The sequence below is a fragment of the Elephas maximus genome, chromosome X, assembly GCF_024166365.1.
Source record: "Elephas maximus indicus isolate mEleMax1 chromosome X, mEleMax1 primary haplotype, whole genome shotgun sequence".
Classification (NCBI taxonomy): domain Eukaryota; kingdom Metazoa; phylum Chordata; class Mammalia; order Proboscidea; family Elephantidae; genus Elephas; species Elephas maximus.
This window is the reverse complement of record NC_064846.1, coordinates 2881422-2908876: the sequence shown is the minus strand read 5'-3', so window position 1 is coordinate 2908876 and position 27455 is coordinate 2881422. Positions and strand designations below refer to the sequence as shown.

The window sequence follows — 27455 nt, the reverse complement described above, 5'->3', positions numbered from 1 at the left end:
GTGGTGTTTTCTTTGTTGCTGCTGTTTTACGGTGGCTGATTTTGTCAGATCTTTTGGTGTTTCGGCTATAATATTGTGGTAATTGGCATGGGGGGGTGAGACCATGAGTTACCACACTGGGTGACACCAACCCTAGTGACGCCACTGAGGAGAGAAGATAAATTCTTGTTTTTTTTCTTTGAAAAGACCAATGAAATGTATAAACCTCATAATCCTTGTTAAGGAAAAAGGAGAGACATGACAAAACTATACACAATTAGTGTACATATACAGCAGAAATGGAAAAAATTATGTCAATACATTTGAAAACCCGGGGGGGATTGACTATAAAAAGACTTCTAAACAAAAATGTGTTTGTGAGTTTTTAAAATTAACATTTAATAAGATCCCGTCTGCAAAATCATAAGTGAGTGTGTGAGTGAGGTGTGTGTGTGAATGGGGGGGTGTTTGTGGCCATGTGGGTGGGTGCACGGGTGAGAGGAGGGTGTATGTGGGGAGGTGGGACGGTGCGTATGTGGGGAGTGTGTGAATGGGTGCGAGTAGGGAGTGTATGTGCGTGTGTGAGTGCGGAGGTGCTTGGGGGGTGGGGCGTAGGCATGGGAGGTGTATGTGTGGGGGGTGTGTATGTGGGGCTGCAGGTGGAGGTATGTGGGGGACTGTACTATACGAGTACATGGGCTGAGGTGCCGGGAAACCAGGTCACGGTGATGCTGACAGCGCTTGCAGGGGAGGAGCCTTCCCATGAAACTCCGCAGGCTGGCGGTATTGCCTGGATCCTTTACCAGGGGCAGGCCTTACTTACAAAACCTGCAACCCTCCAGCTGTTTCCGCCCGGACAACGGCAAGTGGAGCAGCCCATTTCATCTCTCCAGCTTTCTGCTCCAGCTCCACACGGCCTGATTCAGACTTTGCCCTCGTCACATCGCCTCCTGCACAAAGACACACTGGCAATACTCATGGCCTTTTTATTCTATTATCTGTCCCTCTCCATGGATAATTCCTTTTCCAGTTGATTTATGTCCCCCAGGTACGCTCTCATAATCACGGCTGCCTCCCCATTGGCCAACGCCCCTCGTGGCCTGATGTGGCCCATCAGTTGGCAACGCATCTTGATGAGAGGCAGCTGGCCAGCCAGGAACGAGCCCAGGGAGGTCAGGGACACATTGCAGCTCTACTGTGTCTGGCTCCCTTCACTCAGCAGAATTGCTCTGAGACGCATCCAGGTCGTTGCAGGTATCAACAGTTCACTTCGTTTTGTGGCTGAGCAGGCGTCTGCAGGGTACTGGACCACATGGGGCTATTATGCGAATAAAGCTGCCTGAACAGTCCGTTCCGAGTCTCTGTGTGGACGTATGAATTCGTTTCTCTTGGGTAAAGACTGGAAACGTGTGATAGTTGGATGATAGGGTAGGTATATGTTTAACTTTAAAGATACTGCCAAACTGTTCTCAAGTGGTGGTACCATTTTATTTTCCCACCAGTCATATATTCTTGCCAACACTTGGTATGGGCTGTCTTTCCATTTTAGCCAGTTCCACTCTATCCTGTAGGGTTGCTGTGAGTCAGAATCGACTCAACAGCAATGGGTTGGTTTGGTTTTGGGGAATAGGTCTTAAATTTTCAGGAATTTCACAAGCCAACTGTTAGACACACTGTCTTAGTTATCTAGTGTTGCTATAACAGGAATACCACAAGTGGATGGCTTTAACAAACAGAAATTTATTTTTTCATATTCTAAGAGGCTTGAAGTCTGAATTCAGGGTGCTGGCTTTAGGGGAAGGCTTTCTTTTTCTGTGCACTCTGAGGGAAAGTCCTTGTCTCTTTGAGCTTCTCTTTTCCCGTCTCCGCTTCTATTACTCGCTTGTTTAATCTCTTATATCTCAGAAGAGACTGACTTAAGACACACATTTCTTTTCCTGCAAAGCCAGTGTTAAACATTCCTCAGCAGTGGGACAAGCCCCGGCCTGTCTGCCCAGAGTGGAACCCAAGTGCTTGGCCTGGCCAGTTGGAGCACGGACTCAGGGAGGTGCCAGAGGTCAGGCCACCATGGGGCAGGTGAGCCCGGAGTGGTGAGGAGCAGCACCTGGGCCCAAAGGCCACAGATCGACTGTTGAGGCCGTCCACCTGTCTGTCTGAGCCTGGCGGCCAAGGGGTAAGGGACCCAGTTGGTGTCACCTACCCAGCGATTTGGCGGCCAGGCCAGGGTTTCAAACTCCTCACGTGCTGGCCAAGGCTCCCGCCCTGGATCTGACCAGCCAGATGAGAAAGACTTGTTCCTGCTGGGAACTGAGACACAGGCAGGAAGGGATTGGAGTGGCACTGGCAGTCTTGATTCTTGAGTGTCCCCCACTCTTTCTGCTCCTGTCTGGTGGAGGGTCCTGGCCTGAAGCCCCATCCCTGCTCAGCCAGCCCTGGCCAGGTGGGCACTCTCCCAGGGTGGGGACTGAAGCAACCCTCCTCGGGAAGCTGGGCTCTGGCCAAGCTCCCCAACTAGCCACCTGCGGGCCATTGCGCCACCCATCTGTCCCCCAACTCTGTCATTCTGCCCTTGGCTGCCACCCCACCCATTGTCTACATAGTCTGACTGGTAGATATTTAAAAACATAACCAGATAGTGCCCCTCCCCTGCTTGGCATGGGTGGTGGCCCCAGGCCCTCACCCTTCCGCCAGCCTGCGCATCTAAGCTGCTCTCATCATCTTGACCTACTTAGGGTTCCCTGAACGGGCCCAGCTGGTTCGGGGCTTTGCCAAGAGTCAGTCTGCAGGAGTGGTCACCCCACCCCCTCCTTCCCCGGTCTGCCTCCCACGAGGCTGGCAGCACCTCAGGGCGGGGTACCAGGGCTAAGTCCCAGCTCCTGAAGGCCTGTCCCGGCCACCTGGCAAGGAGATGCCACCTCCCAAGCAGCCTCTCAGCCCAGCCAGGCCTGCCAGGGCCACTTGGGAGGGAGATGAGGCCCAGGGTGGACCCCCGCCTGGGTCTGGCCTCCCTGTGCAGCCGCCCATCTCTCTTCTGCTCCTCTGTTTGCCTGGAGGCCCCCATAGCACCCTGTATGATGGGACACTCCTTTGAGGGCCCTGTAATGTGTGTGCCTGCAGAGTGTGTGGGGGACTCCCTTTTTCAGGAGCACCCCGGGGCTGCTGGCCGCTGCACTGCTTTCCAGGGAGGGCCAGGCCTTCTGGGTGGAGCCAACAAGCTGGGGCGGAGCTGTGTGCTGGTGCTCCAGCCAGAGGCAGCTCTCTCCTCTCCTCCCTGGGCACAGACTTGGGCCCACCTTGAGGACATGGGGGAGCCACTGGTGGGCCCAAGTCTGGGGGTGGCTGTGACTCAGGACTGCCCAGGCCGTGGTCTCCTCACTCTGCCATGAGTTGACCACAAGGATACAATGGGGGCAGCAACGAGGTGCTGCTGGAGAGTGGGGAAGTGAGGCGGGTGTCGGTTGCGATGTTTATTGAGACAGGGCGAGAGGCAGGAGCCCCGTAGCGCCACAGCCAAGACGTTCCAGCACCCAGGTCGGCCAGGGGAGTGGGCATGGGGTAGGAGTGGGGCTCTAGGACCCGGGGAAGCCTGGGCTGCCCAGCCAGAAGAGCCAGGTAAGGGGCATGGCTGCCGAGTGAACTGGGACCCACTTGGTGTCACCCACCCAGTGAGTCAAGTATTGAGGCTGGCTGGGGTTGCAAAGGGCTTGTCAGCTGGTCCAGGCGTGGGCAGCTGGCTCTCGTGTTTCAGGCAGCTGCTTAGGCCTCGAGGCTCGGGACCTCAGGTGGGGTGTACATGGGCTCGATGTGGGTCCAGCTGCGGGCCTGCTCATCCGCCCAGGTGAGCAGCTCAGCCGCGCGGTGTAGGAAGACCATGAGCAGCGTGTGCACATCGCCCTCAGCCGAGTGGGCGGCGCTTGGCTCAGCCTGGAAATAGCGGCGGAAGAGGCTGCCCAGGCTATAGCCTTTGCGGCCCTGGGCGCGGGTGCCGTGGCTGTGAGCACGGTCCAGGCCCCGAAGTGCGGGCAGTGTATCCAGGCAGACAGTGTCTGGGGGCAGGTGGGCACCCAGGCGTTGCAGCTCTGTGCAAAGCAGGGGGAAGTCGTAATCGAAGCCGTTATGGGCCACAAGGCAGAGGGGGCCCTCCTGGCGGCTCAGGAAGGCCTGCAGTGTCCGTACCACTGCACCATCAAAGCCGGCCTTCCGGCACTGTGCCAGGCCCTCACTGCTCAGGCCTGTGATCTCGCTGGCCTTGGCAGTGAAGGGGTGCTCTGGGCTCATGCACAGGGTGAGCTTGTCCAGGACCCGGGGCAGCACAGGGGTGCCCACCTCATCGAGCTGTGGGTTCTCCAGTGAAGAGCGGTGGACGGCAAACAGGGATATCTCAGCAATCTCAGGATCCACATTCGGAAGCCCGGTGGCTTCCAGGTCCATGAAGACAAAGGTCTCAGCCCGGGGTGCCTCAGACATGGCGATGTGCTCAAGGGGATAGGGAGGTCTAAAGCTGCCAGAGCAAAAGGCACTAAGCCCAAGGGCTAGAGATAGAGAAGCTTGGGCCTGGCACCCACAGCTGAAACAATGGGACTTTTGGCGGGGACGCTACTTCTGTCCAAGATGGGGCCTCTCAGGGGCTTGCCACTTCCTCCACTCTGTCCCTGAGGACGCTGACCAACAGCAAAAGGCAGGCCTGACTTCCCCAGACACTAGAGGCCTCTGCCTCTTGCTTGGCACCCGCTCTGCATCAGGACCCCCACTGGGCACTTTGGGAGGCAAGGCCTTTTCTTCTTGTGGTCCCCACCCTGGTGCAGCCCAGGGAATGGTACTGAGACTTGACTGGGAGCCTCAGGCACGGACCCTGACTTTCCACCCCTAGGGCTAGGGCCTGAGAGAGCCAGGCTGTGACTCTGGCCCTCAGCCTCCCGTACCTTTTCCCCGGCCTACGGGGGCCAGCCCCAACCTCACCACTGCCGCCTCTGGGCTCGAGCTTGGGGTGGCCTGTCCTCGCTTACCTGGGGTGAGCACCGGCTGGCTTCTTGGCTGCTGAGCACCTGTCTCCTGCAGGCTGCTCCAGGCGGCCTTTAATCAGCGGCTGAGGCCCGCCCCCAGCGGCCTGTTGGGCAACGACCAGGCGACCAGGCTGAGGCCGCAGGACCAGTGTGGCCGGCTCGCCGCCCCCTCGCTCACTCACCCCCTCACTTGCTCACAGCCACTGGGACACACACACCCCACGTTTACAAAGCAAGGAGCTGGCTCCCAGGCCACACAGGCCCCTGACACACGCCACCATAGGTGCAGGAACGTGTCATCACAGGTACAGGAGGAACCACAAGCCTCCAGGGAGGCTGTACCCTCTGCCCAGCTCCACCTTCCCAGGCCTCAGTTTCTGCTGTCATGGGGCATCAGACTGAAATGGGTTCAGTCCGTGAAGGAGAAGGGGCACACTCTAGTGTCACCCAGTGATTGAAGGTAGCCTGGGGCGGCTCACCCACCTTCAGGGCTCATCTTCGACCAGGACAGAGGTGATATCTGTCATCAAGAGTGTAATGACCCATCATGTCTAATAAGCCATTAGCAGGGGCTGCAAGGAGGGAAGGAGGGATAGGTAGCTGAACAGTTTCTTCCCAGGTGCTGGACAGATGATGGGCAGGTGGACGGACAAGCAGTGTGAGCCCGGGAACAGGCGGTCAAGATGGGATGGCAGATGACTGAGCCTGGAGATCTGTCCACCCACCAAGCTGATGCCCAAGACCCCAAACCAAAAACCCATTGCCGTGGAGTTGATTCTGACTCACGGCAACCCTACAGGACAGAGTAGAACTGCCCCATAGGGTTTCCAAGGAGCACCTGGCGGATTCCAACTGCCGACCTTTTGTTAGCAGCTGTAGCTCTTAACCACTGCACCATCAGGGCTCCACCCAAGCCCACAGACACCTGCAAATGGCCCTGTGGGGGCCCCAAGTGGCCTGCAGGGAGCATGTGAGGCAAGGCTGGAAAGTTGGGGGCTCCCTGGGCCCAGTCAGGTGTCCCTGGCCTAGTAGCTGGATGGCCTCCTGGCAGCCTCATTCTTGAGAAAACAGCACCAGCACTTGGTGGTGGGGGCCCTCACAGGCCCTTGGCCCCTGAGGCTGTTGGCGTACCTGGACAATGGTGGCCACACCTGCCTGCCTTCCCACCTCATGGGACAGCAGGTGGGGGCGCCTTAGGCCTCCTCTTTTGAGGACCCACCAAGGGAATTTGGAGACACAGAGGTGGAAGGTGCTGGGAGCCGGGCCAAGTGGGCAGAGCAAGTGGTGAGGCTGGCCGTTAGGATGCCTGTGGGCTGAGGGAGCAAGTGTCTGGAAGCAAAGCCCCTGCCCCCTACCCCCTTCGAGGAAGTCCCCCAAGGCTCCAGGCCAAAGGCCTGAGCCCAGGAAGGCAGCGGCCCCACCAGTTGTGCCTGTTCCCATGCTTGAAGGGAGGGAGGTGGCTGTGACAGGGACACTGCTCATGGAGATACTGGGTCACCTGGGAAGTTGAGAGAGGAGCTTCCTGGACAACCAGTCAGGCTACAGCCAAGAATTTCCCACCTGGTGCTGAGGGCCCTGGGGAAGGAGGAAGAGGAGGAAGCGGTCCTGCCCAGAGCCTCACCCAAGTAGGTGCCAGCAGCTGTCCCCAGGGCGCCACAGGTGCTGCAGGGAGGGCTGGGTCGAGGGGCTATGTGTGAGGAGCCCTCCTTGAGGCCAGCAGAGGCTGTGGAGTGGGAGCGGAGTTGGCCCAGAGACTGCTGGGCCTGGCATGCAGGCACCTCCTGGGACAGGGAGGGGAGGAACGGGGATGCTAGCGGGGCCAGAGCGTCCCAGCCAGGCCTGGCCTGGGGATAACCGGGGGGAGAGGGAGGGAGGGCTGGCAGCTGGTGGCCAGCAGAGGGAGGCAAAAGTCACGGAGCAACAGAAAAGAAGCAAAAAAGCAAGTGGAGGTGACGTCTATAGAACTGGAGGTTTCCTTTCTCTCCCACCTCTGCCCTCCTCCTCCCCACTCCCTCCCCTTGAAGGAGTAAAGGCTCCAGGCACTCCACACTGGGCCCCGGTGGAGAACAACGTGCGGGCTGCAGCTGCTCCTCCTGCTCCACAGCCTGCCTCCAGCACTCCTGCCTAGTCCTAGTTGGGGCCTTTCTGCAGAGCCTCGTTGCAGGGCTTATATTTCTGTGTGAGTTCTTCCATTTTGGTGGCTGCGGAGAAAAATAAACGCAAAAAGCTGCATGAGTCCAGAGGCCTATGCCACACCCCCTGTGCTCCCAGCAAAGCCCCATACCCACCCACCCCCCATTCTCTTCCAGCTCCCATGGTCTGGTGGCCAAAATCCCACTGAGACCCAGAAATGCCGAGCCTGGGGGCTGTGCTGGGGCAGGAGGCTGGAGCACACCGGGTGTGATGCCCAGGGGCTGGGCCACCAGCTCCACGGGTCCTGTGCTGCACTGAGACCATTCCTCTCACTGGGCCGTCTCCGCCCATCACCCTGCCCATCAGGGCCTAGGGGAGGCAGCCCGTGGTGAGTAGGGTTGGTTGGGTTTTGCCGTTTGTTATAGCCTAACCAGACTAATCACACAGGTGTGCTTCCCCCAGCTGCCCATTCAGCTCCTCTGTCTCCTTCAGGAAGGAGCAGGCGAGGTCTTGGACAACTGTCCTCCTCCCAGACATTCACCCCCCTGCCTTGGCATTAGAAAGTCTCTGCATGTTCTAAATGTGTCCACCACAAGGCCCAGCCCCTCACTGTCCAGTAGGGAAACACGCAAAGGTGAAGGACCATTCTGGTTGCCTTCAGTGGGAATTTAGGGCTCACCCATCAGTCTGGGCGAGTCTATAGTCCAAGAATTCAAGTCAAACAGAATCAGGAAGCTGCCCAGAGTAGACGTGAGGCAGGAGGAACTGGGAGGCCACCCCTACCCTGTAGAAAGCTAGCACCACCTTCTTCCTACAAGTCTCCAGACCCACTGAGGCAGCCAGAGCTTAAGGGTGAGCAAAGATCAAGGGGGGAAAGGAGGGAGGAGGGAGGGAGGGACTGGGGGTTAATCCAGCCCTGACATGAATGGTGTCTGTCAGAAAAGCACAATTTGACACCAGTCACAGGTGACATGGCACCCTGTTACAAATATTAATAATAACTATTAAGAGTGCATGAATGGTAAGTATCTTATTAAGAGCAATTATATACACTGGTGGTAAAAGTCACAGCGACAGTGGTCATTAGGAGAAACATTACAGTAAACATTAAAATGTTGTGAAGCGATCAGAAAGAAAGCAGGCTTCTGGGTACTTGGGATACATGTGACAGGTGTGTGTGGGCAGGCAAAGAGCAGCATGGAGACCAGCACCTGGGAAGATGGCTGGAGCGCAGGGAGAGGGCATCCAAAGACATTCCTCCATAGGGAAGGCCCAGAGGCCATGTGATCTAAAGTCATTACAGAGAAGGGAGTGCATTTATTGAAAACATTTACAGGCAAATGTTTTAGTTACTCCTGCCTGAGGAAAATGATAACGATTGCAGCAAACAACAGAAAAGCTGGAGAGGAAAGACTGCAGAATAAGATGTCCCTAAGGACTTTGACGTCCCTGGAGAAGGACATCATGCTTGGCAGAGTACAGGGTCAGAGTACAGAGTACAGGGTCAGCAGAAAAGAGGAAGACCCTCAACGAGGTGGACTGATGCAGTGGCTGCAACACAGTGGCTCAAGCATAACGACGATTGTAAGGATGGCGCAGGACCGGGCAGTGTTTCGTTCTGTTGTGCGTAGGGTCGCTATGAGTCGGAGCCGACTCAATGGCACCTAACAACAACAACAACAAGGACTTTGAGAGCCCTGGTGGTGCAGTGGTTAAAGCGCTTGGCTGCTAACCGAAAGGTCAGCAGTTCAAACCCACCAGCCTTTCCACAGGAGAAAGATGTGACAGTTGACTTATATAAAGATTTACAGCCTTGGAAATCCTATGGGGCAGTTCTACTCTGTCCTACAGGGTTGCTATGAGTCAGAATCGACACGACGGCAATGGGTTAAGGACTTTGAAAATTTCCAACATATTCCTGAGGCTCTAGAAGGCTGTGCACGTGGTCAGGAAAGACCTGAGAAGGCCCTAAGCTCTCACCTCTGGCTGACTTGGAGGCTCTGCACAAGCAGGAAGTGAAGGCAATGATGGAGGTATCAACTGCCTGGCTGAGTGTTAATAAAAGACACGAATCCACACATCCGAGAAGCTTAACAAACACCAAGCAGGATAAACCCAAAGAGATCCACACCGAGACATATTATCATCAAACTGTCGAAAGCCAAAACCAGAGAGAATCTTGAAAGCAATCAGAGAGAAGTGATCCTCAATAAGATTAACAGCTGACTTCTCATCAGAAGCCATGGAGGCCAGGTCGCAGTGGGATGACATATTTAAATGGCTGGAAAAAAATCCTGTCAACTAAGAATTCTATATCTAACAAAAGTATCCCTCAAGAATAAAGAAGATAGTAAGACATTCTCCAGAAAAAGCAACTACACAGGTAAATATAAAAGTCAGTATTACAGAATTTTAGGTTTGTAATTCCACTTTTGATTTCCTGCATGATTTAAAGGACAAATGCATAAAAATAACTATAAATCTACAGTTGTGTATAAAATATAAAAACATGTAATGTGTGACAACAACATAAGAGGGGAAAGGAAGTGCACAGGAGCAGAGATGCTCTATGCTATTGAAGGTAAACTAGATTGTTTTAAATTAAGATGTTAATTGTAATCCCTAGGGCAACCACTAAGAAAATAACCCCCCAAAATTGAGTAAAAGAATGGTACACTAGAAAATAATCTAACTAACAATAAAGAAGGCAGTAATACAGAAACAGAGGACTAAAAAAGACATACGACACAAAGAAAACAAAGAATAAAATGGCAGACAAAGCCTACCTCATCCATATTTACATTAAACATATTCAATCCAACCGAAAGACAGAGACTGGTATAATGGATAAAACAGCCTGGTAGCTTCTCAAAATGTTCAACAGAGCCACCATATGACCCAGCAGTTCTACTCCTAGGTATATATACAAGAGAACTGAAAATATATGTTCACATAAAAACCTGTACATGAAGGTTCATGGCAGCCCTATTCACAATAACCAAAAGGTGAAACAACCCAGATGTCCACCAACTGATGAATGGATAAACAAAATGCGGTCTATCCACACAAGGGAATATCATGCAAGCATAAAAAGGAATAAACTACTGATACATGCTATGGCATGGACCACATATCATATTATTCCATTTATATGAACCCCCATGCATCCATCACTTTGTTGTACCGTGGGGACTTGTGTGTTGCTGTGATGCTGGAAGCTCTGCCACCGGTATTCAGATACCAGTAGGGTCACCCATGGAGGACAGGCTTCAGCTGAGCTTCCAGACTAAGACAGACTAGGAAGAAGGACTGGTAGCCTACTTCTGAAAAGCATTCGCCAGTGAAAACCTTATGAATAGCACTGGAACATTTTCTGATACAGCGCTGGAAGATGAGCCCCCCAGGTTGGAAGGCACTCAAAAGATGACTGGGGAAGAGCTGCCTCCTCAAAGTAGAGTCGACCTTAACGACGTGGATGGAGTAAAGCTTTCGAGACCTTCATTTGCTGATGTGGCACGACTCAAAATGAGAAGAAACAGCTGCAAACATCCATTAATAATCAGAACCTGGAATGTACAAAGTATGAATCTGATGAAAATATTCTCAAACTTGATACTGGTGATGGGTGCACAACTGTATACTAAAAACCACTGAATTGTATACTCTAAAAGGCTGAATTTTAGAGTGTGTGAATTATACCTCAATAAAAATATCCTTAAAAGAAAAAAAAAGATGGAAAGACTGCCTTTACCCCCTTTCTTTCGGTTTATTTTGCTGTTTCTTTTCTAACCTCCAGAAGTGTGGTATTGATACAGGGTTAGAAAAAAGGAAAAATAGAACAGAATAGAGAACCCAGAAGCCCACGTTATGTGAACACAGACGTGAAGATACGGTAGATCAATGGGAGGAAAAGGGATTTCCAAGAAATGGCACTGAGACAATTGTGTATTCACACAGAATAAAATGAAATTGGACCTTCCTCACACACACACACAAATAAATTATGGGCAGACTAATGACCTAAGTGTAAAAGGTAATCCTATAAATCTTTTGGAAGGTAATATATGAGACTATTTCTTCATGATGTTGGAGAAGAGAAATATTTCTTCAGTAAGACACAAAAAGCACTATCCATGAAAAATGATGGATAAACTTAACTACATTTCAATTAAAAGCTACTGTATATTCAAAGGCCACATAAAAGGTATGAAAATAAAGTCCACACAGTGGAAGAAGAGCTCTGCACTACAGTGAGCATCAAAGGACTTGCATCCAGAAGATAAAAAGGGCCACAAATTACTCAAGGTAATTATAAGCCCAAGAGGCAGAAAGGGCCACATAAACCAGAGTCTTCATCAGCCTGAAACCAAAAGAATTAGAAGGTGCTGGGCTACAACCAATGACTGCCCTGACAGGGAACACAGCAGAGAACCCCTGAGGGAGCAGGACAGCAGTGGGATGCAGACCCCAAATTCTCGTAAAAAGACCAGACTTAATGGTCTGACTGAAACTAGAAGGACCCCAGAGGTCATGGTCCCCAGACCTTCTGTTAGCCCAAGACAGGAACCATTCCCAAAGCCAACTCTTCGGACAGGGATTGGACTGGACTATAGAACAGAAAATGATACAAGTGAGGAGTGAGCTTCTTGGCTCAGGTAGACACATGGGACTAAGTGGGCAGCTCCTGCCTGGACGTGAGATGAGAAGGCACAGGGGGACAGAGGCTGGCTGAATGTACACGGGGAATACAGGGTGGAGAGGAGGAGTGCGCTGTCTCATTAAGGGGAGAGCAACTAGGAGTACAAAGCAAGGTGTATATAAGTTTTTGTATGAGAGATTGACTTGATTTGTAAACTTTCACTTAAAGCACAATAAAAATTTTTTAAAAAGGGGGGGGGGGTTTACAAATCAGTGAGAAAAAGACAAGCAACCCAAGAGAAAAATGAGCATGATTGAAACAGGCAGTTCACAAAAGAGAAAAGGTCAACAATCAATAAATGTATGAAGAGGTGCAACCTTGCGAATAATGACAGAAATGTAAAATAAAAATGTAGTGAAATACCACTGCACACTTACCAAATTGGCCTCAATGAGAAAGTCTGACCATACCAAGTGTTGATGGGGCTGTGGAGCAACGAGACGTCTCATACACTACTGGGTGTGTGTGTATGTGGAAGGGATGGACGACATGGTAGTATTTATTGATTAACATAGAAAAAATTGTATACTCACCCCATGACTCAATAATTCTACTCCTAGGGAGACAGCCTAAAGAAACTTGCACATCACAGCAGACTCCTGATCAAAAGGGGGAAAATGCAGAACAGATTTTCACATTCTCATGGACTCTAGACTTTCTGGAGCCACGGAGGCTGGATGAACCCCTAAAACTATTGCCCTAAGATAACCTTTAAGCCTTAAACCAAAAAATATCCCTTGCAGTCTTCTTAAAACCAAACAACAGTTTAGCTTAACTAGTAAAAAAAAGGTCTGCCTTGTGCATTATGCTCTTTTAAGAACAATCTGTATGTCATAAGATTGATGACAGCAACTAAAAAGATTAGATAGGAACCTCAGGAATCAGTAGTTTATGTTAATGAGGGAGGAACAACTGAGGAAAGGAGGGCGAGAATGGTTGCACAACTAGAAAAATGTAATCAGTGTCAGCAAACTGTACATGTACAAACTGCTGAATTGGTGCACATGTTTTGCTGTGTATATTCTCAAAAACAACAACAAAATAACTAAAATTTAGGACAAAAGGAAACTTGTACAGACGAGCACAAGGATACGTGTTCAAGGATGTTTACAGCAGCCCAAAACTGGAACAACCCATGTGTCCACCAACAGCAGAATGGAAAAGTGGAGTGCAGTCATACAATGGAATACTACATGACAGGGGTTGGCAAACTTCGGCCCACCACCTATTTTTGTAAATAAATTTTTATTGAAACAGCCAGGCTCATTCATTTACATGTTGTCTATGGCTGTTTCCGTGCTACAACAGCAGAGCTGAGTGCTTGGAACAGCGAGCATGACGCCTGGAGAGCCTAAGATATTTACTATCTGGCCCTTTCCAGAAAAAAGTTTGCCTACCCTTGCTATGAGTCGGAATCGACTCGAGGGCACTGAGTGGGGTACCCTTGCTACATGGCAATGAAAATGAACAAATTACAGCTATACACAACACAGATGAATCTCAAAAAAATAACACTGAGCAAAAGAAGCAAGACACAGAGGATACATACGGTATCTTCCCATTCAAATGAAATGAAATAATAGGCTAAATTAAACTCTATTACACAGGGAAATTTAATGAAAAGGCAAAGAAAGAATTATCACGAAAGTCAGGACAGGAGTTACCTCACTTTAAAGCATCTGAACTGCACATTCAGGCGTCTTGACATAGCACAGTTTGTGAATGGGGCAAAAAGATCAAACTCTTTCATGCTTATTGCCCTGTGAGCTGAGACTCCTCACTAAATGTTATTTTTCTTTAAAAAAAAAAAAAAAAAAGAAAAAAGTTTTCTGAATGCATATTTCTACCATAACTTATTCAGAAAAAAAAGTTTAAAACCAAATTAAGATATAATTGTGTTCCTGTCCAATAGCAAAAACAGTAAAATGATAAAACTCAATGGAGGAGGCCACCAAACCAAAAACCTGTTGCCGTTGAGTCGGTCCCGACTCATAGCGACCCAAGAGGACAGAGTAGAAGTGCCCCGTAGGGTTTCCAAGGAGTGGCTAGTGGATTTGAATTGCCAACCTTTTGGTTAGCAGCCATAGCTCTTAACCACTAACCAGGGTTTCCATAAGAGCAAAAACGTGAAAATGATCAGACCCAAGGCAGGAGACCACCGTGAAATGGAAATCATTCTGAAAAGGTCGATGATCCTTGTCAGCGACACTCCCTCTGGAAACCTGCCCAGGGACGTAATCTAAACTGGGGAAAAACGTTTTGTACAAACAAGTTCACCTCATCCTTTTTAAAAGTTTGATAACCAGGGGGAAAAACTAGCCTAAGTAATGCGTGTTTGTTGTAGAGACCGTGAAAACTACACCGGGAGTTAAGGGATCGCCTCGGACTCCGACGCAGAGAAAACCACTACTAAAAACCCGACTCATTTCCTTCAAGAGTTTCTTCCGCAATTGCTTTTTTTCCTTCTCAAAGGTGAGGTCGAAGTGCATGCGGAAGTTTTAAACCAGCATTTTCCCTTTACCATTTTACGATATGGATTTTCTCCAGTCATTAAAATCCTATTGCATCCAACTCTTTCAACAACGTAAACTATGCGCCATGCAGACAGACCATTATTTACCCAATCATCACTCGACGCTAAGTCTTTAGATTGTTCTGGTTTTTTTCCCTCTAGTAAATACTGCAACAGCATTGTGCATAATAGAAAAATGCTGAAAGTGAGAGAGAGGCTTGATAACAGAAAATCCGTTAGGCAAATGGACTAGTGTTCAAGCATTAAAAGAAGTGTTACTTAGGAAAGGAGAGAGAACCTAACACACAACACCGTCCAGACACAAGCTAGGCAGTTACAGGAGGTATGCTGACCCGACGCGCAAGACAGCTGAGAAGCTTCGGGCAGGAGGCCTGCTGGCAGAGCGGGGTGCCTCCGGGCACTTGCTGGCAGAGCTGGGCTTGCCCATCCACAGAGCGAGAGAGCTGAGTGCCTTCAAGACGAGGCTTACCGGCAGAGTGGGGTACCCTCTGGCACTTGTTGGTGAAACTAAAAAGTTCTGCGACACTTACCAGAGCAGGACAGAGGCAAGGCTGAGGGGCTGAGGGCCAGAGAGAGGCCTGCCTGTGGGCACGGCTGAGAAGAAGCTGTCCTGACCGAAGGACTGTATCCTGAGTTGTTTCTGATCCTGAATTGTAACCTGTTACTTCCCTAATAAACCCTGTGAGTATGGTCTGTGAGTTCCGTGTGGCTGCTGCAATGAATTATCAAACCCAGTAGAGAAATAGAGAGTGCTGTGGGAGGGAAAGCTGGTGTCAGAATTGGGAAAAAGGCTGGAGAGAGAGGAGGTATGTCTGACCTCCACCTCATAGCAATCAGCTTTGGGCTGATGGCGACGGTGATGCTCTCTCCCTCTTGCGAAGTTAGAGGAGGTCGGACGTCCCCACACCACCGTTTTTACAATACCCAAGAGACTTGAAAGCAGGGACTCAGAGACATGTACACCAATGCTCACTGCAGCGCTATTCACAATTGCCAAAATGTGGAAACAACCTCAATGCCCATCAACAGATGAATGGATAAACAAAACGTGGTACATACATACAATGGACTACTACTCAGCCATAGAGAAACAAAGTCCTGATGTATGCTCCCACACGGAAGAACCCTGAAACCACGATACTGAGTGAAGTCAGTCGATCACAAAAGGCCTGCATGATACCACTTATGCGAAATATCTGGAATTGCCAAAAAGATAGAGGCAAAAGTCTACCAGTGGTTATGAGAGGATGGGAAGGGGAAATGGGGTGTCATTGCTTAAGGGGTAATGAGAAATTCCAGATGTAGAGGTGGTGGTTGTAAAACACTATAAATGTAATGAAAGCCAATGCATGATCCACTTTAAAGACGGTTAAAATGGCAAATTTTATGTTAGATATATTTTACCACAACAAAAAAGAAGAGGAAGAAAGTAAGCCGCTGCTCCCCCAGCGCTCTCTGAGTCCTGGTCAAGCACAAAACAAGGAGCCTAAGCACAATGCAGGGCCTTGGCCAAGTAGGTGGCCTCAGAGGCAGGAAGGGGCAACCCCGTACCTAGACTCATCATGGAGTTGTCACTACCCCAGCAGCTCTGTTCTCTGTGATGCTTAGCCACTGTGTTCACAGTGCTCACAGATGTATCAGTGACCTCGATGACAGCTTTCAGCAGCTAGGAAAGAAGTGGGGGGGGCGGGGACAGGAGGAAGGTCATGGGCATTAACACTGGTACTTTGACCTACAGAGGTGATCTGCAGCTTCCCACCAAACTCCCCTTCCCAGCCCCCTCAAGCCTGTAGAAGTTATCCCCAGACAGCCAAGGTCGAGGGGCCATTCATCAGGGTCTCCACCTAAGTCCCGTTCCTCCTGGCCCAGCAGGGACACCGCGCCATCATGTGCCCACCCCACACTGAAGCCTCAGCACCAGTAACTTCCCAGCAGCAGCCCACACTGCATCGCACCCCAGCCTAAGCAAAGCAGAGGGCAGGGCGGGGACATAACTGTCTTAAAATAAATGGCCTTTCTGAGGGGAGGAAGCTGTGCTCAAAACGTCCCTGTTGTAGGACTCTCAGCAGACACGTCTGCCGATCGTTGCATTAAAAAATCAAAAATAAACACCATGGAACCCCCTGAGCAGATGTAATCATAACAAAACCCTCTTTCTAGGTTGGCATGTGGGGATCTGAAATGAGGAACAACAAAAGAAGGAAATATTTATGTAGTCAGGTCAGCCACATGCTACAGCTTCTCCCTGTCTTGTCTCATCTGGGTCATGGTCACAGGCAGGTGATGCTTCTCTGTCTAGCAGAAACAGTGTGAAACTAACACAAGGGACAGAAAGTGGAGGCCAAGACCGCAGGCCCATGCGGCCACCAAAGGCCCAGGCTGGCCCATGCATGAACCTCTCTGGGGCCGGGCCTGTAGGTCCAGAAACACCCGCTGAAGGCCTGGAGGTCTTGGGGTGGGACAATCCACTTGAGGCCGCTTCCCCATCCCCAGCACACACGCCCCTCCCCACAGTGCCTGCTGGCAGTCCCAGCCCTCAGGTCCCCCACTGGGGGTTGCCCCTGAGCTCTCGTAAGGGGAGGGAAAGGGGTCTTCTTACTTGGCAGCAGGAAGTCAGAATCTGGTACACGGCCTGGATGATGGGGCCGCACGGATGGAGGTCAGGGCCTGGACGGCGACAGCACTCACCCAGCTCATCGTCGTAGACTTGGAGGAATGCCACAATGAGCTGGTGGAAGTCGGAGACGACCAGGCGCAGCTTCTGGTCCAAGGTGGTGGCGTCGGCCCCGGCCACAGAGGCCCCTTCCTTGTGCTGAGGGAAGCACTGCAAAGCAGAACAGAGGTGGACGCTCCCTGCCTGCTCCTGCTCCCGGGGCACCCACCCCCTTCCTCCCACCTCCGGGCAGCGTCTGACTGAAACAGCCAGGCTGAGAAGAAAGCTCCCAAGAGCCGGAAGATGTAAGGCAAGAGGAGACATGAGATAGGAGACAGAGACAAGAGGTGGAAGAGAGCAGCTAGCACACAACAGAGCCCTGGGTTTACAGCAAGACAGCCTGGCTCCCCATCTTAGCTCTGCTACTTTCGGAAGCCAATCACTTGACTGTTCTGGGCCTCAATTTCCTCCTCAGTAAAATATGGAGGCCAGTCCAGGAGCTGCTGGGAGGGTCCCGTGAGAGAAAGTGGGGGAAAGCATGGAAAACGTTCCCACGTGGACCTGGAACCCACTCCCCTGGCACCGGGAGAAACCTTGTTGCTCACCTCTCACCCTCACAGTCGGGCTCTCTTGGTAACAGTGAAAGTTCCCACGTACGGAGCACCCACTGCATTCTAGAACCTTGCCAGGGCCAGGCCACCACACTTAAGCCTCACAACATCCCTGTGCAGGGGGCAGATACTGCTCTTGTGCCCTAGGACTCCCAGCCAGGCCCCGAGGCCACGTAGCGGGTGCTGGCTGGCCTCGAGGCCAAGGGCCAAGCATCTTCAAAGGAGGCAGGCCCACCTCACCCTCACCTCTGCCCTGAGATCCTGGAGCTTGGCAGCACTCTCCTGCAGTTGCTTGACCAAGTCCTCCACCTTCCCCTCTTCTGACTCTGAGTAAAGATTGTCCCTGTGGGAGAGAAGGTGGCCTGGTCGGCTCAACGTGGCCCTGGACACCAGGGAACCCCACCACAGGGCCAGGCCCGGAAGGGAGCGGGCTGTACTTCTGCTGATCAAGGAGAGGCTGCACATCCAGGGGCCACGGGTCACAGTCGGGGTTCAGGAGTGCCTGCAGGTATGGGCCAGAGAAGAGATCTCCCAGCAGCGCCTCATTCTTGTCCCTTAAGTCCTTGAAGTGCTGGTCCACGCTGCAAGTCACAGGCCACACCGTCACAGGCCACACCATGCCTCCACGGCCCATGCTTCCCCCCCTTACCTAGACCCCTGGCCCATGTGGAAGAGCCAAGAGTCGAAAGGAGACCATGCAGGGAGGCCGGCGCAAGAGTCCCGCAGCCATGCCACTTGCAGTTTGCCTCCTTAAGTGTCTAGAGCTAAGCGCAAGTGCTCCCTCCTTGCCTAGGACCCTGCCTGCCCCATCAAAGGGACCATCCAGGACCATGGGCAGTGAACTGTCCCCTTGGGTGGAGGCACACCTGGTTCTGACACTGCCCAGCTCTCGACTAGTCCACGAGCCCCCAGAGGACAGTGTCCTGCCTGGGCTCAGTCTGGAAAGTGAGACCCTGGAGACCTGCCCAGTGGTGGGACCAGGTGCTCAGCAAGACCCTCCAGCTCCCTCAGCTCCGGCTCTGGGATCCATGTCAGCAGGCCAAGAGAAGACTGGTTGAGGGCCCCATCTCCACCATCCTGCCGAGGCCCACCTGCCCCTTTACCTGGAACAACTGGAGTAGCCGATATTCAGGCTCTGAATGGCATCCAGTATCTGGTCCATGAAGTGCAGCTGTTTCTGAGCACAGGCACAGCCCTGCAGACGGAAGGCAAGGCTGGCTGTGCCAGGGCCGGGGTAGGCAGGGCCCTGGGCAGCAAGTCCCAGGCTCCAGACCTAGCAGTGTCCGGGACTGCCCAGGTAGCCTTGGGGCTGGCTGCGAAGGGCGAGACTCAGCAAAGGTGGCTGTGGCAGTCATGGAGGTGGGGACCAGAAAGGACTGAGGAGATAGCAGAGAGGGAAGAGTTTGAGAGAAAAAAAAAAAAACCAATCCCACTGCCCCTGAGTGGATTCCGACTCATAGTGACCCTGTAGGACAGAGCAGAACTGCCCCATAGGGTTTCCAAGGAGCGGCTGGTGGATTCAAACTGCCAACCGTTTGGTTAGCAGCCAGGCTCTTAACCACTGTACCATCAGCTGGAGAGCCACCCAGGGCCATCGAGACTCATGACGACCCTGAGAGCGCCCCACAAATCTGCTTAGGAACTCCTGGGCTCACTCCAACCTGTGGATGGGATCTTGATTAGCATACCAAAGACTGACTACCAAGCCAGGGCACAGACCTACGCCCAGGTCCCAACCTGACCACTGGGTGGCGCACGTGCAGGGCGGATCAGATTAGCCAAGGCTGTGGAAACCAAACTCAAATGGGAGCCACAGCCCACAGAAGCGGACTCTAAAAGGGCAACACAAGGGACTGTACTGTGACCGTGGTAACGGTGGTTAACATGAATCTGCACGCGTGATGAAACTGCCTGTGAAGCCACAAACATTTCGAAGATATTTTTAAAGCTCTTCAGGGCAGGGAGGGGGTTTCTTTGATAGCAGGAGTAGGCTGACTCCCTATTGACACCCCTGGACGGCAGCCGTAGGCAGAGGGCTTGGGAGGCAGGGGCCTGGCTTTGAGGCATGGCTCTGCCACCGTGTTGCTTGTCACCTCCACTGTGAAATGGGGACAGGACAAGTAGCTACTGCCAAGACTGGCAATCACTGGCAGGTGAAGTACTTACCAGTGCAGGGTGCACACGAGGTGGTTGAGCAGGGATGCATTCTGCCCTTTCGGTTGTTTCTTCTAGGTCAGAGGCCCGCATCTACCAGACCCCACCACCCCAGGATGGTGGGGGTCTACCCATGGGAATCCCACTAGTTCTTGTCCTGAAGACTAAGGGACAGGAGGCCGTGGACATCTAGAGGAAGCGTGCCCAAGCCCAAGGAGTCTCACAGGTGACAGACAAGGGTCCTCTCTCACCTTCACGAGCTCCTGGTCATCTGGCCCACACAGCATCAGCTCATGGCCAAGTTTCACCATCTCTGTCAGAGCAGAAAGATCCTGTTACTGCGGAGAGGATGCCACCCAGGCGTGCTGGGGCCAAAGCACTTTGTGGTGTGTGCCCCCCAGTCATCGGGCTGGGCACCGCCCCCTCTCTGGGTGTCAGTGTTCTTGCCTGTACCATAAGGCCTGGAATGGGACGCTCTTCCACATACCTAACTCCCTGAGGAGCCAATGGCAGTGAGGGTGCCATGGACATGTGCCAAGGGAACCATCGCTCATACTGGTTCAGATCCTTAGGTCTCCTGAAGACAGTGCACATTATCCTCTCCTGTCATCTTGCCAGCAACCCTAGGACACTCACCCTGCTCGCAGGGGACAGGGGCTGTTCTGGATGGAATTGTGTCCCCCCACAAAAGATATGTTGATGTCCTAACCCTTGTAGCTGTGAACGTGCCCTTGTTTGGAAATAGGGTCTTCGTGGATGTTTTCAGTTAACATGAGGCCATATAGCAGCAGAACAAAAAAACCCAAACCTGTTGCCACTGAGTCAATTCCAACTCAGAGCGACCCTATAGGACAGAGCAGAACTGCCCCATAGTTTCCAGGGAGTGCCTGGTGAATTCGAACTGCTGGTAGTTTGGCTAGCAGATGTAGCTCTGAACTACTACGCCATCGGTGTTTCCTAAAGAGTAAGGTGGGCCCTAATCCCATCTGAGCAGTGTGCTTATAAACCAGGAAAAGAGACACAGAGACAGAGAAATACACAGAAGGAAAAGAGCCATGTCAAGTTGCATCTATAAACCAAAAAATGCCTGGGACCACCAGAAGCTGGAAGAGACAAGGAAGAATCGTCCCCTAAAAATCCTCAGAACGAGCATGGCCTTGCCAACACCCTGAATTTGGACTTCTGGCCTCTAGAACTGTGAGAATCTCAATTTCTGTTCTGATAGGCCATCCACTTTGTGGTACCAATTAGGAAACCAATACAGGAGCCCTCCCTCTCTCCACGCCTCAGAGTGGCCCCTGATTCTGGGCAGCTGGATAAGCATCCATGCAGGTGTGTACCACCCAGAAGAAAACCACTGGACCAATGGAAACGGAAGTTCAGCTTGGACAGAAGGCTGTGAAGCAGCCCAGGGCTCTACCACCAGACCTACCCTGGATCTTCACCTCAGCCTGGGCACCTTTCAGAGAGCTGAACTTGTCCTGTAAGGAGGGACAGACCCTGCGAGGAAACAGCAGAACAAGTCAGGCCGGAAAGGGCCACGCCAGAGCCGGGATGTCCACCCGCCGCCCTCTCTTTACCCACCTTTCAGAAAGTGAATTACGCACGGCGCTGGGGTCCCCAGCTCTGCACACCTTCCTCCAAAGGACCGAGGGATCGCTTTACTTTAAATCACGGCGTGGATTTGTTCTGAGCATGTCAGCTGAGGCTCTTGCTGCGCTGGCCCTTGCCTCTGTCCACTAGCCCCCTCCTGCCCCATTGCACCCCCTCACAGCCACAGCCCAGAGCCACCTGATAGATGCAGCAGCTCTTTGCTTGCTTCCTGCCCCCACCCCCACCCCCACCCCCACCCCAGTGCACTGGCTCACACCAATTCATCCTGCCAAGCTCATTGCACCATCGCTGCCCTGCAAAGCCCACAGCCTCAGCAGGCGCTGCCTTCTCACTGGGTTCTCACCCAAGAGTGTGGGCCTCAAGGCCGGCAGGAGCTGTATTTCCAGGCCTAACATGGTGGCCAGCCCAGGACAGGAGCCGGTGAGCATTTAGGAGTGAGGGTCATTCATTGCCTCTCGCCCCAGAACATTCTGCCATCAGTGTGAGTGCTTAGCTCTTTCAATAGGGGGAGGGTTTTTCAATTTTAAAAAAGCATAATTCCACAGGAGATTGTGCTAATCTAGGTCTCAGTTTGAAGCGGGGATCAGCCCTCGAGCTGGCCACCTATTTTGTAAAGAAAGCTTTATCAGGACTCAGCCCTGCCCATTCGTTACGTGTTGTCTATGGATGCTTTCCCACTACAATGGTAGACACCGTCTGGCCTCCAATTGAGAAATATGTACTACCTGGCCCTTGGCACGAAAGGCTGCTGAGTTCTGCTTTCAACCTCAGGTGGGTAGCTTGCCCTGGCCCATGAGGGAGAATAATTGCACAATTAGCTCTGTGGCTGGTCTCCGCGGCTCCCTCCAGCCTTCCCTGTGCCAATGCCTCCAAACCCAATGGCCAAGACCCAGGCCACTGAGACCCCGTAATGCTGGGGACCTGGGAGCTAGTGGGCTCCCAGAGCCTGAGGCTGAGTGCAGAGGGAAGGTCTCAGCTGTCTGTCAGCTGCACCTCCCATCCTGACAACATATTAAGACACCCACTGGGCAGAAAGAAGAGAAGGCAGCCCCTAGCCTGGAATCTGGCTGAGGCCCTGGTGCTGGGCAACATTCCCGTTACAAGAGAGCACTCACTGGTTCCCAGGCTACAAACACCCAAACCTACCAAAACCTAGGTGAGCTGACTCAGAACAGGATTTAATTAAACGGGTTTCACTGAATCAGCAGGGAGCAAGGCAGCAGCGAACGGTGGTTAAGCCCTTGAAAGAAAGCCAGGTTCTCAGGGAGCCAAGGAGGCCCTGAGGCCTTACAGGCAGCCCCCAAGGTCCTGCAGTGCTGCCTCCTGTGCCTCCGGCACATAGGCCACGGAGGGCCAGCGCAGGTGCGGCTCACGGGGCCACCGGCGCATTAAATCGGGGCCTAGTTGTGGAGGCTGTGTGAAAGAAGCAAGGATGAACCCGGGGGAAGCTGTAATCCCCGTCCTCCTTCAGGGCCCTTTAAAGGCTCACTTTGCTAGCTTAGTACCCTCAAAAGCAAGTGTACACCCCCTGGTTTCTTCGTGGAGGGCTCAGTTTCTTGTATTTAAAGACGTCCTAGAAGCATGTGAGCAACATGGCTTCCCCCTTCCCTCCACTTACCCCTCTCTGGCCAGCAGAGCAGCCTGGTTCCCTACTGTCCCCAGCTTCCGCCTGGCCCAGGCAAATATGTGTCCCCTCCCACGGAGCCACTCTAGAACTCCCCTCCCCCACCCTGTGCTCACCCAGGCCAGCCCCACTACTGCCTCTCCTCCCAGGTTCCTGGAATGGGCTCTGGTCCCCCCAGGCAGGCAGTGGCTGGAACACGAGCTGTTGGCCATCCTGAGCCAGACTCTGGCCATCTTGCCCAGGGAGTGTTGCAAAAGTCTCCCTATAGGTCTTGCTGCCTCATGTCTCCCCTGGAAATCCATCCCACGTCTGGCCTGAGAATGTGGCCAAAATGCCATTTCAGTAGGTCATTGCCCCGGTGAGAACCCTGTTGTTCGCCCTGCCCGGAGCATAAAGGTCATAGGCCTTCATGCGGCTCACAAGGCCCCGTGTGATCTGGCTCTGAGCTGCCTTTCACGCCTACTGCTCAGGGCTGTCCCCATACCTGTGCCAACTCCCTGCTCCCATTGCAAGAAGCATTCTGCCATCTCCCATCCTCACACACGGGGACAAGCCACTCACCTCTCAGAGACCCAGATCAAATGCCACCTCCTCCAGTGAATGCCCCTAGCACTCAGCTCAGACTCCACTGGGACCCACAGTTGGCCCTTCCTGCCCCGCCAAACCTTCAGCTCCCTGAGGACCCCATCCGCGGCGACAGCCCCTGAACCAGCATCCAGGTGCGTGTTCTAACACCTGCCAGGGCCTGGGGCTACACAGAGGGGTTCTGCCACTCAAACAGGTCAGGACAGAGCCAGTGTGCCAGGGCCCTGATGGAGGCACGCTCCAGAGCAGCTGGGAGCTGTGGGCACGGAAGCAGTTGTGGAAGGAGACAACATGGCAGCTGGGTCTTAGAGACTGCACAGGAGTCTGTATAACATGCAGAGACCTGACAGGCATTCCCAGGAGGGAAACAGTGTTAGTGAAAGCAAAAGGTTAAGAGTACGTACCCTGTCCTTGCTTATCAACATAGTTAGGTTCCAAAGACCAGGTCGTTATGCTAAATTGGCATTACGAGAAAATGGAGGATAACCATATTAGACCACAAAATGGAGGATGACTACATCACTCCACAGCTGCAAATTACATCATTCATAACTACCAAACCACTGAGAATCATGGCCCAGCCAAGCTGACACATAACCTTAACCATCACACTGAGTATTACTCTTGGCTCACAATATGGCATTTGTTATTGCCAGATACATGTCGTTAATGCACAAAATAGTTTGACAGATTTTTTACCATTGTCATAAATGCAAAATGTCAGATAATGAGGTAGTTGATAAGTGGGGAGAAGGTGTATGGTGTGTGGAGGCCTGGTAAGGGGCCTGGGGAAGGGGGCTGGAAGGCAGCAGGAGAGGAGGTTGGAACGGCAAAGCCTGAAAAGATTAAAATGCCTCCTCCTTCCTTAAGGCTGTCCCTAGGACACTGGCCCAGGGCCAATCCTACTGACCTCCCATTGCCTGGCAGGCCTGCTTGGTCGGGGCAGGCTGGATCCTCACTGCTCCACCTCAAGGCTCTTGCCCGGGCACCTTCCTCAGCAGGAAGACCAAACAGGCCAGGCTGAGGAGGGGCAAGCCTCCCCATGCCAAATGACTACCATCATCCCAGAGGCCTCTGGGGGTGACCCAAAATACATCCAAGCCTTCCTGACCTGGAGCTTTAAGGCAGACAATCAGCTCAAGGCTGCCTCACCAGGACAGAGCATCTAGGACTGTTTACAAGAAGACAGTGGGTGTGCATTCCCAAGGAACAGACATTCCACAGAACTTCCTGGGCCTTTTAGGTGGCATTGCCCAAACACCCCTGGCCATCTTGGCAGGCTTCGCTTCCAGCACAAACATTCAGGAAGGGTATCCCAAAGGGCTCGCAGACAGAGTCAGGACCCAGTGCCAATCCACAGGCCTGGGGTCAGCAGGGGCTGGTGAGAGCTGTGCTGCCCCAGCAAGCAGAGACTCAGGCAGGGGACCCAGGGCCTGGCCCTACTGGTCACGACTCTACTGCAAGGCCCAAGACAGCCCACGTCGCCAGTCTGAAAGTACAGCGACTGAGGCGGGCCACATTTCAGATCTCTGCCAGTGCTGAACCTCCCAACTAGCAGCTCAAGCAGGAAGGGTACTCCAGAGCCAAGCTCAGCATTACCGCTAAATGGCAAGGGCGAGCCCAGCCCAGCTGACTGCTGGGGGGTCATGTTTACCCCACGTGTGAGCAGGGCTCCGCGGCCCTCTGGGAGGTCAGGTTGTGGTTGTTGTGTGCCATCAAGTTAATTCCAACTCATAGTGACCCCTTGTGACAGAGCAGAACTGCCCCGTAGGGTTTCCTAGGCTGTAATCTCTACATCAGCAGGTCGCCGGGTCTTTCTCCCAAGGAGCTGCTGGTGAGTTCAAACTGCCAATCTTTTGGTTAAGCAGCCAAGTGCTCAAGCCAGTGCCGTCAAGTCGATTCCGACTCATAGCGACCCTATAGGACAGAGTAGAACTGCCCCATAGGGTTTCCAAGGAGCGCCTGGCGGATTCAAACTGCCGACCCTTTGGAAGTGCTTACCCAGCCCAGTGCCGTCAAGTTGATTCTGACTCATAGTGCTTAGGTACTTGTAAAAATATTCAACCCCTTTTCTGTGGGTGGGCAGGGAGGGGCTGAGGGGCCTGTGTCCACCCGGGGAAGGAAGAGGAAGAAAGGAGGATGTTACCGGACACACATCCACTCCAGGATTTCCAGACGGTACTTGGAGGGGCTGCACAGCAGTTCCTGGATCGTGTTTGGCTCTGAGAGGTACAGACCCTCAAGGAAGGGGCAGTCTAGGTCCTAAGCAAGGAAAGGGAAGGCCAGGAATATTTAGGAAGCTAGGATCACTGAAGAGCCACCAGGTAGTTTCGCATTCATGCCCTTCCTAGTGGTCCACTCACACATTTACTGTCAGCACGTGCCAGGCATGTTCCCCAAGACTGTTCCCACCCGGCTGGGGGCCTATACCACTGCCATGCCCACCATTCGCCTCCCTCCATCTGCCTTCAGCAACAAAGCCTCCTGCCTGCCACCCCCGCCCCCTTTAACTGAGCCAGTCTGGGCCCTTGCAGCTGGAGGACCTAGCAGTAAAGTCTCAGCCTTGGAGGCGGCCCACCTGGATCACCATTTAGGCTCAGGGCCCCGGGGGCCCAAGGGAAAGGGGCGGGGTGGGGCGATTGGGAGGGCCAAGAGGCTGGGGGGCAGGGATGGGGTGAAGACAGGAGGGGGAGGAGTGAGATGGGACGGGAGAGGCAAGGGGTAGGAGGAGAAGGGGCAAAGGGCAGGAGGAAGAGAGGGTGGGAGCGGGGCTGGACACGGCTGCAGAGGAGCACGGCAGGAGGGGGGAGATGGTGGCAAAGCCTGAGAGGGGTGGTCCAAGTCTCCCGGTGAGAGGTGAGGGAGCCTCCTGGCAGGTGGGCGGGACGAGGGGCGGGAACCGGGAGAGAAGAGGAGCGCGAAGGCGCGACGTTAGAGGGGGTAGAAGGGGTGGAACAAGGGGCGGGGTGGGGGGGAGATGGGAGCCGGGGGTGAGGGGGCAGCAGCCCAAGTCCCCCCTCGAGAGAGGAGAGAGGGAGGACCGAGGCAGTACGAGGGGCGGGCAGGAGAGGGGCGGGGCGGTCCGAGCTGTGCCAGAGACAGCTGCCTGGCCTCTTGGAGCCGGGAGCTGTGTAGCGGGGCTGTTGCAGGAGCTCCACAGGGTAGCGCGCAAGAAGTGCCTGGGCCAGGAGCCATTTCTGGCCTCTGACAACCAGCCTCCGGCTCGCTGACTCGAAGAGGGGCCACGGGCTCCTGGCCCTCTGTCTGTCCCTAGACACTGCAGGCCCCTGAGGCCAGGTGCTGGGCCCCGCCCGTCTTCGCCCTGGTTTCTAGCGCCAGAGCCATGGACGAGCCACAGCAACAGTCGCGTGGGCCGGCCTGATCGGGCCGGGGCCGGCACCCCGCCGACTAGCTTCCCACCGTGGCAAAACGGGTCAGCGATAGGGGCCGCGTGGCCCGACTTCCGCAGCGCGCCCACCCGCACGCCGGCGCCAGGCCGGCCAGCAGCCTCCCCGGGGCTCGATCCCGACCCGCGGTACCTTCAGCTTCCTGAACACGTCCACGGCCGCCTGGAGCGCGCCCTCGGTGCCCTCGGCGCCCTCGGTGCCCTCGGCGCCCTCGGCGCCCTCGGGGCTCCAGGGGCAGCAGCCGCCCGCCCCGCCTCGCTCGGCCATGGTTCCCGCGCAGAGCCGCGCCAGGCTGCACTCGCCCGCCCGGAAGCCAATCGCGCCTGCCGCAGCCGCTGCCTCCGGGTCAGAGGCGGGGCCGTACGGCAGGGGGCGGGCCTGCGGCCCTGCCCGCCCCCACTGCGCCTTCCCATTGGTCTGAAGCCGGAGCAGCGCCCCGCCTCCTCCCGCGCGCCAGTCT

General features: G+C 53.6%; 3 protein-coding genes across 9 annotated transcripts in view; 1 reads left to right on the top strand and 2 right to left on the bottom strand.

Annotated features, from left to right (window-relative positions):
• Positions 1-1707: 1707 nt before the first annotated feature.
• On the bottom strand, positions 1708-6388 carry TREX2 (three prime repair exonuclease 2). 3 transcript variants are annotated; one of them, XR_007515902.1, is made up of 5 exons: positions 5466-6388; positions 4986-5086; positions 3642-4480; positions 2180-2286; positions 1708-1916 (listed from the first exon to the last, which is right to left on the bottom strand). XR_007515902.1 is itself a non-coding variant. In XM_049872446.1 (2 exons), the coding sequence occupies exon 2, from the start codon at positions 4444-4446 to the stop codon at positions 3736-3738; it is 711 nt and encodes a 236-aa protein (XP_049728403.1). In that variant the 5' UTR covers positions 4447-4480; positions 4986-5171; the 3' UTR covers positions 2299-3735. The 3 variants fall into 3 exon arrangements, 1 of the variants encoding a protein (XP_049728403.1); XR_007515901.1 differs by having other exon boundaries at positions 1708-2286; XM_049872446.1 differs by lacking the exons at positions 1708-1916; positions 2180-2286; positions 5466-6388 and having other exon boundaries at positions 2299-4480; positions 4986-5171.
• HAUS7 (HAUS augmin like complex subunit 7) lies at positions 5102-27333 on the bottom strand. Of its 5 annotated transcripts, none has more exons than XR_007515900.1 (10): positions 27128-27333; positions 25735-25850; positions 21198-21265; positions 20017-20078; positions 18715-18806; positions 18049-18192; positions 17858-17954; positions 16947-17171; positions 6604-7183; positions 5102-5554 (listed from the first exon to the last, which is right to left on the bottom strand). XR_007515900.1 is itself a non-coding variant. In XM_049872442.1 (10 exons), the coding sequence occupies exons 1-10, from the start codon at positions 27260-27262 to the stop codon at positions 7113-7115; spliced, it is 1125 nt and encodes a 374-aa protein (XP_049728399.1). In that variant the 5' UTR covers positions 27263-27333; the 3' UTR covers positions 7020-7112. The 5 variants fall into 5 exon arrangements, 4 of the variants coding, with proteins under 4 accessions (XP_049728398.1, XP_049728402.1, XP_049728399.1 ...); XM_049872442.1 differs by lacking the exon at positions 5102-5554 and adding an exon at positions 15899-16013 and having other exon boundaries at positions 7020-7183; XM_049872441.1 differs by lacking the exon at positions 5102-5554 and having other exon boundaries at positions 6527-7183.
• Positions 27261-27455, top strand: part of LOC126069502 (extracellular matrix protein 2-like) — a 16609-nt gene continuing 16414 nt past the window's right edge. Inside the window, exon 1 of the mRNA XM_049872951.1 lies at positions 27261-27355. Coding sequence (XP_049728908.1) covers positions 27261-27355 — 95 coding nt within the window. The remainder of the gene's footprint in view (positions 27356-27455) is intronic.

Bases quoted from the DNA above. Each gene is read 5' to 3' on its own strand.
- TREX2 (XM_049872446.1), bottom strand. From the start codon at position 4,446: ATGTCTGAGGCACCCCGGGCTGAGACCTTTGTCTTCATGGACCTGGAA.
- HAUS7 (XM_049872441.1), bottom strand. From the start codon at position 27,262: ATGGCCGAGCGAGGCGGGGCGGGCGGCTGCTGCCCCTGGAGCCCCGAG. The intron at 17,955-18,048 runs GTACAGCCCGCT...TCTCTCCCACAG, and splicing joins CCTCTCCTTGATCAGCAGAA to GGACAATCTTTACTCAGAGT. The intron at 17,172-17,857 runs GTGAGGGTGAGG...TCTGCTTTGCAG, and splicing joins TCCAGGATCTCAGGGCAGAG to TGCTTCCCTCAGCACAAGGA.